The sequence below is a fragment of the Onychostruthus taczanowskii genome, unplaced genomic scaffold (genome assembly GCF_017590055.1).
Source record: "Onychostruthus taczanowskii isolate IOZ18803 unplaced genomic scaffold, ASM1759005v1 scaffold30, whole genome shotgun sequence".
Classification (NCBI taxonomy): Eukaryota; Metazoa; Chordata; class Aves; order Passeriformes; family Passeridae; genus Onychostruthus; species Onychostruthus taczanowskii.
In genome coordinates, this window is record NW_024500350.1 from 5,745,841 (window position 1) to 5,763,992 (window position 18,152).

The 18,152-nt window shown below is 39.1% G+C and overlaps 1 protein-coding gene across 6 annotated transcripts in view; it reads left to right on the forward strand.

Moving 5' to 3' along the window:
* HELZ (helicase with zinc finger) overlaps positions 1-18,152 on the forward strand; it is an 84,548-nt gene that overhangs the window by 52,502 nt on the left and 13,894 nt on the right. For all 6 annotated transcript variants that reach the window (XM_041409455.1, XM_041409460.1, XM_041409459.1 and 3 more), the window contains 9 exons: positions 30-208; positions 1,769-1,887; positions 3,280-3,425; positions 5,881-6,028; positions 8,343-8,526; positions 9,512-9,740; positions 12,837-13,041; positions 17,028-17,079; positions 17,898-18,091. In XM_041409455.1, coding sequence (XP_041265389.1) covers positions 30-208; positions 1,769-1,887; positions 3,280-3,425; positions 5,881-6,028; positions 8,343-8,526; positions 9,512-9,740; positions 12,837-13,041; positions 17,028-17,079; positions 17,898-18,091 — 1,456 coding nt within the window. The remainder of the gene's footprint in view (positions 1-29; positions 209-1,768; positions 1,888-3,279; positions 3,426-5,880; positions 6,029-8,342; positions 8,527-9,511; positions 9,741-12,836; positions 13,042-17,027; positions 17,080-17,897; positions 18,092-18,152) is intronic.

Consider the following 18,152-nt stretch of genomic DNA (forward strand, 5'->3'; position numbering starts at 1 on the left):
TGGAAAATAAGCACCTTTTTCTTTCCTAGGGTATATTTCCGAAATCGCTGGGTAAAGACTGTTCACCCAGTTGTGCATCAGTACTGTTTGATTTCAAGCACACATTCCACCTTTCAGATGCCACAGAAAGAAGACATTCTTAAGCAACGAGTAGTAGTTGTTACTTTAAATACATCACAATACCTATGTCAGCTGGATCTTGAACCAGGTAAGAAAATTTCTAGACAAGAAATGTCCGTGCTTAAGAAATATCTTCCTCTTGCCACTGTTGGTCCCTTACCCAATTCTTGGAACTGTTAAAAAATAAAGTAAACAATGATAATCTTAACATGCTTGTTTGTTTTTTTATGAATAAATGTTTATTACAAAGCTGTAAGCTGCTGGCATTCTTAATTAACCTTTTGCTTGTTCTTTTTTTTCCTTTAAAAAATATTAAATAAAGAAGCAGTACTATCTATGATCTGGTGTTTCTGAGATCCAAGAGGGAAAATTCTGTTTGAGATTCTGACTTTGAATATTATGCTCATTAAGGTCATTACTCATTGGAGCATGTAAGCATAAATAACAGAGAGCTTTTTTCCCTTGTTTTGTGAATTGTTTAGCTTTGCAAGCAACTCCCACACATACAAGCCCTGTCTTTGTTAACATGATACATTTAGGGTTGTTTTCTAAACTGAAAGATATTAGACTGATTTTTTGGGGCAGAGGCTGCGTAGAGTTTATTATTTTCCTGATCTTCAAATTAAATCCATCTGCTTTTTGCAGAACATGGAATTTCTTCACATAAGTTGTTAGGATTAGTTTTTTATGGCTACATTTTAAGCATTTGTTGCAACAGAGAAAACTAATATGGAATTTATGGTAAATATTTTTGGGTCTTGAGATAGAAATAGCTGCTTTGTTTGGCAGCGGGCTGTGTACAGTCATGGCATAGCAATGTCTGTGCAGCTGTATGAAAATCATATTTTCCAAAGAAAATTGCTACATTTTAATATATGTAATCTGAATTGGATGGTGCACTAAGTTCTCTAATACTTTGTTTTAAACCTTAATATAACACAGACATCAATGTATAAAACCACTTCTATACCTATCCTGAGTTTAGATTTCATAAAATACAAGTCTGCAGTGGCCAAGTTCCTTTTCAAGTGCATGTTCTCCAGTGCATAGATTCCCACCAAACCTTTGGTCCAATATTATCATAAGATTGAATTTAAATTTTCCTTCAACTTCTGTTCCTTTTTTCCCCCCCAACATTCCTTTAAGCCCATAACCAGCAAAGTGCTCAGGTATGTGTGCAATTTTAATGGGAACTTTAGTATATAAAATAGTTACTAGGACTCAAGTACATGAGGAATTCCTTGTCATTGTCACTGTCCAAAGCTCTTCAAGTCTCATGGTGGCAAAATAACTTTCAGATTTGAGAAACCTCTTGAGGGATGGTCTGCCAAGAGATATTTCATCTTGGGGTAAGGAGGGCTCAGATAAAACACGTATTTAATTTCATGTGTATCACAAGAAAGAGGCAGACCTGGGGGCTCCTGCTAATGTCACTGGCAACCAGGTGACCACTGTTGGTCATTTGATGGGTGTGAAAAATGTGTGGTTTTCAGTGGCTGCTAGAAATTAATTTGCGTAAGCCATACTTTTAAAAATTCTGGTTGTGGTTACTATCAGAATACAGAATGTTAAGTTCAAGTTCTTGTTTTCAATATTCATTTTATCAAATTGCAAGTTTCATTTATTTGCTGGTATCTCTGTTTTACAGGGTTTTTTACACACATTCTGTTAGATGAAGCTGCTCAAGCTATGGAGTGTGAAACGATTATGCCTCTAGCATTAGCTAATAAAAACACAAGAATTGTCTTGGCTGGAGACCATATGCAGGTAAGAGCTGTGCAAATTTTGAGTATGAAGTGCATATCTATCATATTTGTATTTATCTACTTAAGTTATTTATCTGCACCAAATCATATAGGAGATGGGGAGGCCAAGCAGAATTCCAGGGACGTTATTTAAGATATGAGGATATTTATTATAGTCAGGAGTTTATGACTGGTATTCCCTGTTGGTTTTTAAAATAATTCAAGAATATGGAGAACTAGGATTGAGATAACTTCACATTTTTATTAGAAGCCTCTAATCTGGTGAAGATTTGAACAAGTGAGAAATGGGAAGCTGAAACTAGCCAGTGCTTTTATGTTGCTGCAAAGTGCCTGGGAGCTGCTTGGTTTGGAGAGTTTAAAACACTGATTATGCCTGTCATTTTTCAGCCTGTAGGCATGAGAAAGCATGCTTGGAAAGTCAGCTTTACTTGCTTTATTGATTTAGGCCAGATTTATTTGTTTTTATAGATTTGCCTTTAATTCTCTTGGCATCTCACAGTAGCAGTAGGGTGGATGTGTGCTTTGGTACAGTAACAAACTCAGAGTGGTGTTGCCACCAATAATTTAATATTACTGGATAATTTCAATGATATTAGTTAAGCCAAGGACTGGGGTAGTGCTTTTTAAATACTACTCTCAAAATGCTTTTCAAGAGCTTGGAATTCTTACTTCAGGCTTGATCTCATAAGCCCAGCTGTGTGGATGAATTCTTCCCAGGGCCTTTGTGTCTCAGGCTGCTCTGTAGCTCAGGATCTTATAGAAGATCCTCTATCAGGTGTCCAGTATTTAAATATGAAAAACTAATATGTAGCTGAATCATATACATTCAGAATGGCAAAATAGATTGGCTTAATTTCTACACTTGGAAATTATATTTTAATAATCTCATTTTCATCTTCTTTGGTTCTATTTTTCCTGCTGTAGTAGATGTTGGTTTTTTTGTTAAACAAGCCCAGTAGGAGTTTAGTGTAACAGTAAATAGGTCACTGGGTTTTTGTTTTTTTCAACAACATTTCTATTTAGCTTTTTAAATGGTACTAAAATTTCTTTGTTTCCTGATTTGTACTATTTGTGATAATAACTTAATCGTGGAAGTGGTTGTCAGAATAATGGTGTAGAGTCATTCTAAACACAGTTGGGAGTGTTAAACTTAAACTGAAGGGCTCTTTGCATAGTTATGGAGTATTTATTGTTCCTTTAAGACCATGATGGTCTTTTGTTACTTTTCTGGTAGGCAGGAGCATTTCTTTGGAATAACCATGGTCTGTGTCTTGAATGTCCAGTGAAAGGGAGGTTTCATTTTTGGGTTGATGCAAATACATGTGTTGGGAGCATGAAATTCCGAGTCCACCCATTTAGTTACATTTTCTTTGTGTGTGTGTGTCTATTACAGCTCAGTCCTTTTGTCTACAGTGAATTTGCCAGGGAGAGAAACCTTCATGTTTCCTTGCTCGACCGGCTCTACGAGCACTACCCTGCCGAGTTCCCGTGCAGGATCCTGCTCTGTGAGAACTATCGCTCCCATGAAGCAATCATCAAGTAGGTGTGAACTTTTTCACTCTATCACGTGCTTCTTCTGACTGCTGCCGGTGAACAAAAGAGCCAAGCACAGCTGAAGTGTTTCTGGCATGAAATCTTGCTTGTTTCAAAGTTCATTAGTAGTTCTGTGTGGTAATTTGGTCTCCTAGAGCAGCTGCCACAGCTGTGGGACAGACCCCTCATTCAGGTGGGGATGCTTTGGCTGCTTGCACACTAAACCAAAGAAGAGCCAACTTTCCCTTTGTAACCACCCAGCAGTTTATTATGCTGGCTCTGTGCTTCTTTGAACCATTTCAGAATTTTAGATTTACTGGGGTGGATTATCTTGGAATGGTAAGCTGTGGGCAGTGTAAGGAACATATGGATATGCAACTGTGAATGGAAAAAATAGGTCAAATTTTGAGCATGTTTCTTTACTGTTGACATCTTTTATTACTTCTTTCAAGACACATTAATCAGTGGGTTTGCATTTTTATGCTATGATAAACCAATGGCTGCCAGTGTAATGAGCTCATCCATGAGTTGTGCTGGAAAGAATAAGTGCAATCATGGGGAAAAATGCTAAAGTTTAAATCCTGGCTCAAATATGTACTGAGGAATATTATGTTGGTATCCAGTCATACTAATTAGGTTATCACTGTGTTCAAAGCAAAAGCAGAAATATTTAAGTGCTCTGGGGAATCAAAAGTGAAAATGTAAAATATTTTTTACATAGCTTGATCTGTCTTCACTTTATGGACTTTGTAGTGATAGGCTGAGTGCTGCTAAATTTCTTACCCATTTTTTGAGTTTCTGAGCTTGAAATGAGAGAACATCTGTAAAGGAAGGGATCATTTCAGCTTTTCTTTAGAGATCACTTCCATGTCATTTACCTCAGAAAGGTTACGAAAATTCACTTCAGCAGCTGCAGTTCAGACAGGGAGTTCCAAGAATGATACACTTTGTTGAACACTGAGGTGAGGATGGAGAAACAGAAACAGTGGGTCTGGTTGGCTCTCTGGTAAAAGCCCATTGTGCCCAATTCCACTGGGAAGTGTTGCTGAGTGAGGTGAAACCAGCTGAACACTCTCTTGGTGGTCCTTTTAGGAGATGTCTCAAGTCTCCTTTTTTGTATAATATGGAATTTCCCCTGACAAATGGGACCATGACACTTAGGACAGAAGTGTTGGAAGACGAAGGGCTCGTTAATCATTTCTACCTCACTGGAGCAGAGACACCATGAGAGACAGAGGAAAGAAGGAGCCATTAGTTCAGCCTGACTTTGGAGCTGTAATTGGAAAAAACAACCCATACAAAAAAGTTTTGTTGTTTAATGAGATCTCATTACTGAAAGTTAATTTGCAGAAGAGATGGTTAGTTTTGCCCCCTGGCTGCTGGGGAGTGACTGCTGCAGTCTAAGCCAGGGAGGAGGCCAGTGTTCTTCAGGGTTGTCCAGGGTGAGCCAGTTAAGGTCGGGGGTGGGCTGCAGTGCTTTGGTGGTGATTTGGTAGCAGCCAAGTTTCTGTGGCTTTTCCATGAGCAGCTGTTTCCATCTCAAGCTGCAGTAGCTGGAATCCTGGAAGAACTGGATGGAACCCACCAGCTGCACAGTCTCCTGTTTTGGTTGTCTTCATGTCAGGCTCTGCTCAGGTTTCTGTAGCCTCTGAGTGATAGCCAAAGAAAATTAAGGTTGGAGGCTGAGCATTGGAAGTGAGGTGATACCAAAATTCACTCATTACTGGCAGCCAGTGCATTAATTTATCTCTACTGTGCAATAACATTTACAACACTCTGCAGTCTCTCCTTGCTGCCTTTTTGTCTCGTTCCATTCAGGTTGTCTTTTCCCCTCCTACTTTTCACCATGAAGTTGTTCTTGCCTCATTTATTTTTCAGTCAGCCAGCTGCTGGAATGGCTGCTGCCAGCAGAGGAACTCTATTCTGGTTGTGTTTCTGGTCTCTAGCAACATAGATCAGCCTGGAGTAGAAGTCACAGAAGAAAAGCTTGGTTGACAGCTGAGTGCTTGGCCTGCGTCGTGCTCAGTGCACACGAAATCTGTAGTAAATTTATCTTCCAAGTTCAATAACTCTTCACTGACATGAGCAAGCTCATTGTCCAGCCTGGGGAATAACCAATGCCAGACTGCAAGTGTTCTTTTTGCCCAGTTTCCAGCCATCAGAACTTCTGAGTGAAACATCAGTGAGAATGTTGATAACTTAGTTGAGCTTTAGATGAGAAGAGAAAACAGCCTTTTGTAGAAAAAGTGTTGGAGAAGCATATTTTTAGTGCCTTCTGCTGTGTCTGTAGAAGGGAAATATCAGTTCAGAGAAATCATTTGAAGATGCTGAATAGTAATCAGCGGTTCTGTTTTCCTTATGAAGTATTTTGTGGTTGCATATTTCATCAGGGAGATTTGCATATTTTATCAGTGAGCTCATGTGTAGACTCCACATTTTACCCTGTTTTGCCTCGTTACAGTTACACATCCGAACTTTTCTATGAAGGCAAATTGATGGCAAGTGGAAAGCAGCCAGCACACAAAGATTTCTACCCTTTGACTTTCTTCACAGCACGTGGAGAAGATGTGCAAGAAAAAAATAGTACAGCTTTTTACAATAATGCAGAGGTAACTCTTCTTTGCTTTTACTGTTGATTGTTTTTTTAGAGCTCCACTCCCCCAAATTTACTGGTTTATGCTCAGTGTGGGTGGAAGACATAAATTGTCCTCTACTAGGAGAGTGGAACATGGAGTTTGCTAAACATGATGTAATGAAAATTGCAATTGTAGTAAACATTTCCACTAATTTACCTTCTTTTTTTCCTCTGCAAATTATGAGCTGCATCTCATTCTCCCAGGCTCATTCTTCAGGAGAGAAGACTTGTCTTTCCTGATAATTTATGTGACATTCTGATAGATGTATCTTAGCAACTGAGAGTAACTGCAATTTGAAGTAAAACTTCGATTTCTTTGACTGTTGTAGAAATGTTCCCACTCAGATAAGAGTCCTCAGGAGTAACATTTCACATTTCCTTTAATATGTTTAGGATCAGTGTCTAACTGATAATGTGCAGATGAGATTCTTTTAGGTGAGAACTTTTTCTCTGTTTGTTTCACATAGATTTATTGGTATTCAAAAATTACTTTCATTCTCTTTCCTTCCCTTGTGTTTAGAAGAACCAAACAACCCAAGCCCACAGAAACAAACACATGCAGCTGCACCCACCTCCCACCTTCTGACTTGATAACGCTTTTCATAGTGGAAGATGCCTTTTTCCAGTCACCTCCAGTTAGGGAGGGAGGGAAAATCAAAGAAACAGCAGCGATTTTCATAAGCTTAGGAGGAAATTTTGGGTAGTGTTTGTTATGGAGCACTGCAGAGCTGCCTGTTTCCCCTTGTTGATCATGGTGGGGTTCCTCTGCTGCAGAATTTGAAACCTGTTTGCTGTTGTTGTGCTGCACTTGTTAAACATTCTTTGCTGTGTTGAAATATCTTCTTAAATAAGAAGCTCCAATGACTTCTGGACACCTGACTGCTTTCATTAATCTACTTGGATTGCTTTGCCATTTAGAAAAAGTTGTAAAAGACCTAAAAATATCTCCAGTGGCCAAGTAACTGTCTGAAAACTGTGAGTCATTAATGGCCACAGGCAGAAATGAAGGACAACGGCTCCTTAAACACCAGCAGGAAAAACTGGAATTAGATGATGAGGGAGATTTTTTCTGTTGGACCCTTAATGGATATTTGCATTGGGGCATCTTGTGGTTCATTGATGCCTATATTAAGAATTATTCTGGGAAATGCAGAATAATTTTCCTTGTTGGTCTTCATTTAAAAATTTCCCTGTGTGGAATTAATTCTAAATACATACCTAGAAGCTATATACTTTCTGAGAATCTTGCCAAAATACCTACAAAGATCCTTATTTTCTTGCTATGGTTTTTATAGATATCAAAGTTTATTCTAAAATCCTTTGTCAGCAGCGCTGGCTTTTAAATGCAAGAATTGATGTCACAAAAGCATTCAGGACTTGCTTAAAATCAGTCCCATATTTTCACTATCCCCTGAAATTGCCAAATATAAACTATTTGTGACTTTTTAAGGGTTAAGAGATTTTTTCTTCATTACGAGGCTGAGCTTGCATTTGTGATGCTGTGGGAAAACAGCACCATGAATTACCATGCTATAAATAGCTGGAGAAATAATTTATTGAATGTAAATTAAAAAAAAAAAAAAGACAAGGAGTCACAAGCCTTCTATAAGGTTACTCTGAGATGCCTTGTGCAGTGCAGTACCTCTGGTGTGTTGAAATGAGCTGCTCTGGCAGGAGGTTAGTTGGAGGCTGTCTCCTCACAGGGAGAGACTTTCAGGTTTTAATACACATTATTCTTCTCAGGTAGCACATTTCATAGTATTTCACAGAGTGGAGCTAGCAGTTGATGAATTATCTGAAACTCCCAATGGTATCCTTTGGAATGGGAGGTCATTGTGCTCTGTGTACAGGTGCTGTGTCTAGAGTTATCAGACATGATAAGATGACATATATCAAATGCAGAATAAAAATTAAATTATAGCTATTTGGGCAGTACATTTACTTACAGAAATAATTTGAAGTGTGGCAAGAAAGGTCCTAGTGCACTTGACATTTTTGTAAGAACCTAAGAACGAAAATTAAGATTATTAAAGTAATTTTGAAATTTGTAGTTTTAACTGTGACTCTTGTGGGAAAACTCATTTCAAGATAAAAAAGGGTGCTGTATAGTGAATACATTGTTTTACTCCAGGATACTTTTAGTATCACTGTAGGATGCAGTAGTATCATTGCTTGTGTAACACTGTGTCATGGAAGTGTTTCAAAGCCTTAAAGCTCAACTCCCTTTCCATATCAAAGAGCGCAGCTCAGTGGGGCTTAACTTTTAAGAATCCTGCCTTTTTCCCCAGGTGTTTGAAGTGGTGGAGCGTGTGGAGGAGCTGAGGAGGAAGTGGCCAGTGGCCTGGGGCAAGCTGGACGACGGCAGCATCGGGGTGGTGACCCCGTACGCTGACCAGGTGTTCCGCATCCGCGCCGAGCTGCGCAAGAAGCGCCTGTCCGACGTCAGCGTGGAGAGGGTGCTCAACGTGCAGGGTGAGCAGCTGGGCTGGCCCCCCCTGGGCTGGCCAAGGGAAACGTGTCTGCTGCTGTAATAACTTAATAAAATTACCCTGTGGTTTGCTAAAATTTCCCTAAAGCCGTGGGAGCAAAAGGAGAGCTGTGGTACAGGTGTTGCTCCGATGTTGGCTATAAACTCGTGGATGTGAGATGTGAGGTTGATCTCATTTATCTCAGTGGGTGGGAGATTTATCTTTTCTCAAAAAGATATCTTTATTTTTTCTCGGAATTAAGTTCAGCCTTACTTAAAAATTGAGTTGAGTGAAAATTGTGGAAAGCGATAGGTTTTTAACAGAATTTTAATGTTTTTAACAAACTGATAGGTTTTAGAGTTCCAAATAGAAATGTAACAGAGTTTTAACCTCAGAATGTTTTACCAATTTCTTTTCCATCTGTGGAATAAACTGCAAGGAGTCTAAAAATTTCGGTGTTTCTTCCTGAAATCACATTGATAACAAGGATTTTGTGTAGGCATAGCCGGTTGCTAGGTTGCATTTCTAGTCAGTAATAAACAAAGGCAGATGATAAAGTAACTGAGTGACAGTGAGTGGTTTGCTCTGTTTTTTCATGGTGGATATTCATGTATTTGAGAATTTTAAAAATATGAATCAAGAATGTCCAGAATTTATTTTTAAGGTAGAATAAATAAAGATTTGTTATTGACTCATAGACAATGCTGTAAAGATAATTAACATTTCAGAAGGTTCAGGAGTGATTAATATCAAGGTGAAAAAATAAGTTTTTTAAAGAGGAAATCTTCTTGTAATGGAATATGCTATTTATAGTGCATCTTTTAAAATTTTTAAATCTTATTATTCTTGCATAAAGCTCTTCATGTGAAGTGTAGCTATGAGTTCAGAACATCTAGGTGTGAAATCTGGCTGGCAAGGGCAGTGGTCTGGCCGTGGCAGGAGCAGAAATAGCAACAATTATCTCAGAGATGTTTTTTGTTTCATTTTAGGAAAACAGTTCAGAGTTTTGTTCCTCAGCACAGTACGAACACGGCACACATGCAAACATAAGCAAACTCCAATTAAAAGGAAAGAGCAGTTACTGGAGGATTCAACAGAAGACTTGGATTATGGTTTTCTGTCTAATTACAAACTTCTCAACACTGCCATTACAAGAGCACAATCCTTGGTAGCTGTGGTTGGAGATCCTATTGCTTTATGTTCCATTGGAAGATGCAGGTACTTTCTCTATGCTCCTTGGTTAATCAGGGCTAAGGGTACTGGAAAATGTGTTTATCTGTGACTGGTGGATTTAGGAAAGTGATGGTTGCCATCATATATAACAGGGAAAAATGTGAGATACCTACACCTGGCCACAACAAACTGTCTTCTCGTGTATTTATAGTTGCTCAAATTTTCACTTAACAATTGAACATGCTTAATTTTACTTTCTAGTAGGGTTTTTTGTATACCTGTTACAATTTTATATAAAAATAAAGGTAATGCATAATTTGGAGTTTAAAATTTTGATTTGAATGTTGTGGCAGTCGTAGGATGGTAGAAGACTTGAAAAACATTATTTATATTTTGATAGGTCTTCATGACACTAGGAAAAACTCTTTAAGATTTGAGTGGATCTATATTTTGTAGACCTAAATGAAGAAATGTGAAAAATGCTGAGATATGTAAACACTTACGTTAAAGGTTCCAAGTTCTTGTTCTTCAAAGGGTTTTTTTTCGGTGGAAGAGCTGAAATTTTGAGATGATCAGAGATAAACCCTGCAGCTTATTCTCAAAGAGAGGAAACAGTGCACTGACTACATTATTAAAATAAAGCTAAAAATACATGTTAGTTGTTATATCTATGTTGTGTTCTACTTTCCTGAGCAATGCTTCTGCTACTGTGTTGAAAAGGGATGTGGTTTTCAAAGATTAGAGTTGAAAAAGCCAAATGGAATTCAAATCTTTGTTTACTGTATTTATGAAATATAACCTGAATTTCACCACTTCCCTGCTGGGACCATGTTGGGACTGTCTGTACATGAATGCAGTGATCTGCTTTAAATGGCTTCTAACATCTTACTGACAGGGAAATAATTGTTGTGGGTTTAATTCACTTTTCCCTTACCTGGCTGAGTTTTTTAGGCAAGGGGTGGTTTATGTAATGAGCTGATGAGAAGGAGCTCCTGTGCCTCCCAAGTGCGCCTTCAAAATATTTGAAATAGGATGTGCAAAAACTTAATAAAATAAAAATATGGGCTGTCAGCATGGTAAATAAATTACAGTGCTGGCAGTTAAGGATTGGGTTTGCATTTTGAAGACCAGCAGCTGTTTATGGATGTAGAGCTGCTCCAAATTATGAAACTGAAAGATAATTAAGAAACAAGGAGCACTGAAACTTTATTAAGATGTATCTCGAGCTTTCTCTTTAATACACCATTGTCTTGTTTCACTGAATAATTGAACATTCACTCTTTGAAAATACTGCTGGAGGGGCTCAGGGAGGCTGCTGGGAAGATGGTTCTTTTTTAGTACAACAGGAGTAGAGAAGTCTGAAAGAAGTGACATTTTGTTAGGAAAAACAGACCTCAAAAAAGTTTAGAGTGTACTTGAATTTTATAAATATTCTAATACCTGTCAAAATGAGTCAAGACTCTAATGATAGTTGTAGAGAGCTTTGTGAAGTATGCCCAGGGTAATCATTACATTCCTGTGTGCTCCAGCTGGACTAGACAGAGCTGTTTTGGCAGACACCCCCTTTAAACTCCCGAGCACACTCAGAGGCAGCAGGGTTTTATTCTCTGTTCTTACACCCCAGAACAAGTGTTCCATGTGTAGAGAGACTGCTTGGGGCATTCTCAGCATTCTCAGCAAAAGTGGATGGCTCTCAGTGGATTTGGGGTACTTGGCAGTAGGTTTGGTGACTGAATTGATTAATCAGAGGGAATTCCTTCATTAAAGCATCCCGGTGATGCATTTAATTTTGGCTTTTAATTCTCATTTAAAACCTTGCAAGATCTATTTGCCTTAGAGCAAAATGCAGAAAAAGGGCCAACTTGCATTCTGAATTTCAAAAGAGCATTTCTTGCCTCTTTAAAATCACAGCAGAAATGGGCTTTTAGGGAAAACAATTTTGAATTCTTAAAAACATCAGTAGCATCACAGTATTCTTGCAAGACAGTTGTTCTTTCTCACAAAGTCAGGTACTCAGCAAAATGTGACATTGCTGGTACAATTAATGTGCACCAATCTCTCATTTTGCAGGTTTTGAGGAAAGAACAGAGCTTGCTGATAGGCCAGACCTTATTACTGAAGGGTGAACAAGCAGGAGTTATAGTCAAGCACACCTTTACTCTTGATATTTTTGAAAGAGACAGCTCAGTCAGTTTTGTTGGGTTTTTTTTTCAAGTGACATCTTCAGACCTTATTTAAATAACTTTTAAGCTTCAGTAACTTCACCCAAAAAGTTCCTTTGAGGTTAAATCATAAGTGAAAAATTTTGTGTAGATCTTGCTGTGAATGTTAACAAAAAAAAAAAAAAGCCTTTTTTTATAAAGCAGTAGAAAGACATGTAATGAGAAAGCAGAAGACAGGGAGGAATGCTATTTTATTACATGGTTTAAAAAAACCCTCCATCCTCCAAAAAGTTGGAAACAGAATTTTCATCTACAAGTTATGCATCATCTGATGGTTGTTTTCCTAGCTCAGAAATACTTCTGTATGTTATGGAGAAATCTGACATGCACTAAAATTCATGCTTTTGTTTGTTTTCCACTAGAGGATCTCAAAAAATCTCTAATTTTCACATGCCTCTGAAGTGTTTCACAAGAGTGGTTTTGAGGGCATATCTCAAAACCCTTTGTTTGTTTTTTCTTGGTTTTGGTATTTGTTACACTGAAGGATCTGCCTAAATGCAGAGAATGTTCTTGACAACTTCTGGGACTGAAAATCTGTGTAATTCCTGTCACTGTTTGAGCTTCAATAAATGCCTTAAGTCATACATTCCAGAATTTTAAGCATGGAGTTTGCTGGTTTTAGTTTTCTAGGAAAAAGTTCTGAGTTGGAGGTGTCCATGGCATTAATCCCAAACGTGGTACCCAGCCAGTGCTGTGACCTGATGCACATGGACAGAGCTGTGTGTCCATTTGGAGTGGCTGGGGAGCTTTGCTCTGTGCTGTGGGGCTCAGCTGCAGGGAGCAGGTTCAGGGTGGATGGATTGGTGTGTGAAATGAGCACACACAAACAATAAAAATGTCCCACAGTTACGTTAATCTGTTTTCATTTTAATAACAGCCATTGCGCCTTCCTCACTGTTTGTAAAAATCATTTCCATAGGAAATTCTGGGAAAGGTTCATTGCCCTGTGCCACGAGAACGAAAGTCTTCATGGCATCACGTTTGAACAGATCAAAGCTCAGCTGGAAGCTCTGGAGTTAAAGAAAACCTACGTGTTGAACCCTCTGGCCCCCGAGTTCATCCCCCGCGCGCTGCGGCACCAGCACTCAGCCAACCCCAGCAAGCAGCAGCAGTCACCTCCGAAGGTACAGTGTTCCTGGGGATGGCTTCTGTCAGCAGCTGCAAGGGAACCTAGAGAAATAGCATGAAAGGTTTATGGAACAAGCTGTTTGTTTTAAAATTGCATCAGCGCAGTCAGATATGAATGCAGATTCCAGAGGGACCCTCAGCATTTTCAAGTGAAAGCTCTAGACTTGTGTTATCATTAAGTTTTTAGCAATATAGCTTGGGGTTGTCCGAGCCTTGTTTCCTTACTGCAGCACACCTTGGCTCACTCTGGCCTGTCTGCTGGCAGTTTTGCAGTGACCCTGGAGAACTTCAGCCCTGGAAGCTCAGCATTTAGATAAACCAGATTAAACCCTCTGACCAAGAGCCAGTCCCTGTCCCAAGCTGTGCTCAGACTGTACCTCAACAAACAACAGGTTGATAAAGACAATGACAAGGAGTAAAAGTAGCCAACAAAATAATAGCCAAAAGGGATTTGGTTTGGTCTAAAAATCACATTTAAAATTCAAGGACTTAAGTTATGTAAGATGATTTTTGATGTAATTAAAAATATGTTGTAAACTGGTTTATTGCATAGATTAGCTCAGTGATAATGTCCTTCAGAGACCAGATTTCATTAGCATCAAGAGGACAGAAAGATAAAATTACCTCTGAGTGGTAATTTCATCAGCTCTTTTTATAAAAGCAGGTGAAGAAGTGATGAAAATACATAGCTTCCTTAGGATGATAAAGAAAAACCACTACATTTTAGAGCTTTCTTGGGGGGTGGTATATTAGTAATGAATTCTATTTTAATAGTTTTTTGTAGTTTATATCAAAATCATTTGGGTTGTAATTTAATTAAATTGTGTTTAGAGATGGAACTGAAATACAGGTTGTCAGCTTTGTGATGAACTCCGTGTACAGGAAGGAAGAACTGCACGTATTTCCCATAGCTTTGCATTTTTGTTTCAGGCTGTATCATTGAAATGAAATTTTTACAGCAGGTTTTTTTAATACAAAGAGGAAAGCTTTCCCTTTGGCAGTCCTTCCCAAAAGGGAGCTTGTAAGGGAGAACATTTGGTTTCTTCATCAAGATGCATGCATTACTTTCTGAAACAAACACCAGATTTCTAAAGCTTCTAGTCATGTGTCAAAACACTGGGCCTACAGAAAACCAGAAATTACAAAATTGTCTTTAAAAGCCACTGCTGTACTCTCATTTTTCATGAGCTCTTCAGTCTTGTCCTTAATAATAGAACATCATTATTAATACTTTTAGTTTCCTAACTGAAAAAAAAAAAAAGTACTTGAGAATGCAGGTATAGTACATTTAGGAGAAAAAGGGGAGTGAGTGTTGGGGAAAGTGAGAGCCTTGTAAGTAGACAGCTCTGTTTATTTTGCTTTAGTTTGTTGGTAAACTAAGCCCTTGTGCTGTTCCAACTGCCAACACTCTATTTTCATCTTAAGATCTGAAGTGTTTGAGCCACCTGTATTACAATTCTAAATAAAATCTTCCCTCTGAATGCCACTGACAGGTAGTAAGTGTGTGCAGTAAGAGCAGAGCAGTGAGCAGGTAATAATCAAATACCCTGAGAATACAGCTGGGATCAGGGATGCATTTCCCTTTGCTCAAGTTTGAAAAGCAGATGGTTGGTTTTGCTTATTTTAGACATCCTAAGCACAGTATATTTAACATTAAAAATGAAGGATTAAAACCTAGTGCTAGTGCATTTTGTAGCACAAGAAATAAAACCAGTCTTCAATACTGTATTTTGTGGTGAGTTTATGGACATTGTGCAAGTCAAGGCTTGTCTTTTACATGTGCTGAAAAGTATTTTTGTACAAGCAGCACTTCTTATTCAGCAGAATTGCTCCTGGATTTATGTAGGGACGTTAAAAACCTCTCTGCTGTTTAGATTTTAAAGAAGGAAAATGTTTCAGTGTTGTCTGAGAGGGCAGCAGCCAGCATGGAGCTGTGAGGGCAGTGCCTTGTCCTGTGTTTGTGTGGCTTGGCCAGGCATGGCAGTGGGAAGCAGGGCTGGAGCTGCATGGGGACAGCTTTTATTGAAGGTGATGATGTGGAAAGGGAAAGTCTCCAGAACTCAGAGCTTCCCTGGGGGGACTTCACGTACAGTAAATTAAGCTCTGAGTTTACAACTTTCCTACCTCCCACTCACTGCCTGCCAGCTTCTGGTCTGGGTTCAGGCACTTAAATCAGGGTGCATCATCACCCAGACATTTCCTGCAGTCAGGGAGTATCACAGGTCAGGATAAATCTCTGGAGAACTCTTTCTACTCCTGTTTGTTGACTAAAGGGGGATCCAAGGAATGACAAGGCTGTTAGCTGCCTGCACTCACCCAGATCTTGGTCTGGGCTTCCTGAGAGCCTTTATGTAATGTGGATTTTTATATTCCAAAGGTGGAGTGAGTTTTTAGAGGAAACTGAGTGCATTTGTGCTCCAGTGTTGACAGTCACCATCAGTTCTAGGGTAGGTTTAGGTATTCTGGAGATGAGTGGGGACATGAACCTTGGTGTGAAAATCTTTGAGAAATGATAACAATTGAGTTTTATAAGAGACTGCTAGAAAATTGTTAAGCCTTCAAAACTGTGAGGAGAAAAAGAAAAAGGAAAGGCAGCAACTCCCTTTGCCAGCTTCCTGTGGCCCCAGCTGACTTTTATTTACCAGTCTGATCCAGGGGCATACTGAAGCTCCCAGTGAGCAGGACAGCTCCTCTTACAAACGTAGGTCATTATTTTCTTACAAACTTATGTAAGTATGTGGTATTTCAGTTTGAAAAATATGGCACCTATAAAATACAGGTGTGACAGGTTAGATCAGAAGTTTGTCAGACTTCTGCACATGCTGCTTGCCTCTGACATTGTAATAGGTACAGAAATGCTGTGTGCTGGCCATGAGTGATTAAGGCTATAGCTCCTCCACGTTTTTAGATTGAATCTTTCTCTGCTGAATAAACAGGCTTCCTTTGTTTAAGTGCTGCAATGAGAAGCAATTATTATTTTATTTTTCCATAATTCATTTTTCAAATGAGAGGAAAATTTGGAGACCAGTTATTTAATCTGGTTTATGCATGAGTCAACATTGTCAAACAACCTGTCTTTGTACCCTGACTAATTTGCTCAGAGTGCTGGAAAACTGCCTAGACTTATCTCCTGGGCAAGAAAAGTTTTGCAGCATCAAAGCGTTTCTAGATTTATTTTAAATTTGTGAACGTACTTAGGTCCAGATTAAGTAAAGTATTTCTGTGCTGCAAAGGACTTGAGAGCATACTGGCAATGGAATATGTGCTCACAGTTTATGAATATTAACTAATCAGTTGATGCTGCAAACTCATGAGAAAGTAGATAACTCAGGTCTGTTAAAATCCTTTTCTAATGTTTCACCAAGGAAGAGCAGTTCCCCCAGCACCGGCATTCTTTTCTCTCCTGTATTGCACTTTTGGGGAGCAGTCACAGAGGAGCCACAGCCCAGAAGCTGGTAAATGAGATGGGGCAGGGAGACAATGTCTCATGGGCTGGCTGAGCACCTGAGTAAAACTGGGGGCAGCTCCTTTGTCTCCAGCATTCTTGAGCTGGAACCTGGAGCAGAAAATGGATCATGCTTCCACTGAAGCTGCCATGGCAGAGGAGTGCTGAGGGTTACACTGGTGCTGGGTGCTGCTCCTGAGAGATGTGGGACAGTGGGAAATAAATGGTGAGAAAGGAAACTCAAAATATCTGCTGTAACTCTCTTTGCATCTGAAAACAGGCCCTGGGAGAGGGTTTTCCCAGGGGGAGTTGTAATGACCCTCTGGTTAATTGAATTAGTGGTGTTTTATGTCCAGCTTTGCAAATTCATAGGCAGGTGGTGGAACTGAATGGTTGAATGTGTAAGAATAAACTGTTGGGCTGACTCCTTTCAAACTCTGTTTTATGTTCAATTATCATGTTCACCTGAAATAAAAAGCTTTGGTTTGTGTAAGAATGCAAAGATCAACTATTACTGTTTTTTTTTTTCCTTTAAAGGGCAAGGTCCATCATCATAACCAGAATGACCATTTCCCACCTGATGGAATTGGTGAGTGCCTCTGCAGTTCCTGGGGAATTCCTGAGCCCACTGAAGCTGACAGTAGTTTGACATACATTGAGTATCTGGTCTCTTCTCTGTTTGAAAGCCATTTACTTGTTTGCATGTGGGAAACAGATCACAGACTGTTAAGTGGACATTTGGTACTTCCAAGGCTCACCCTTTATAGGTGTTGTGTGCACTTATTTTAAAGTTTTAACACAAACACAGTTGTTAGCCTTTAAAAAAAATAGCTGTGTTTGAAATTCATCATGTACAGCCCTGTACCAGGGTATTTGCACTGGAAGGGTTTGGACATTATTTTACATGCACTACTTTCTGAGGTACTTTGAAGTTAAATTTTGCTGTCATACATCCAGATATTGCTGATCATACCTTTGCAAGGTAGCATGCAACAGCTGAATAATTTTGTTATTAATTTGGAAAAGCATTAGTTTAGAGCTTGTCTTCCCTGCTGAAGAAACGAGGGTTATTTTAGTTTTGTTCGGTGCTTGCAGCCACCCTGGCTGTCAGCATATTTAATTGGTTTGGGACATTCTTTCATTAATGCACTTACCAGCTACCTGTTTCTCTGTATCTCAGCTTGTATTTTCTGCCTCTTCAAATTTTTGAAATGCAATACAGGATTTGATTAATGCTTTCTCTTGGTGCGTCAGACCTCTGCTGTTATAGAGTTGCACGCTTACTTTGTCAAGATAGATACTGTTAGAATGAAAAAACAAAGAAATGGTCATCTTCATGTACTTTTTGTGTATATATCTTCTTTTTTTTGGTATGTATATATCTTTTATTTTTATCTTTATTTTCAGTTCAGCCCAATCCTTCTGTTCTAATTGGAAATCCTATCCGAGCATATACTCCTCCCCCTCCTCCTCTGGGACCTCACCCCAATCTGGGGAAATCTCCAAGTCCTGTTCAAAGGATAGATCCACACACTGGGACAAGTATTCTATATGTACCTGCTGTCTATGGAGGAAATATGGTCATGTCTGTGCCTTTGCCTGTAAGAATTCATTTTCTGTTTCTCCCCCCTCCCCACCTCAGCTATTGTGTGCACATAAATG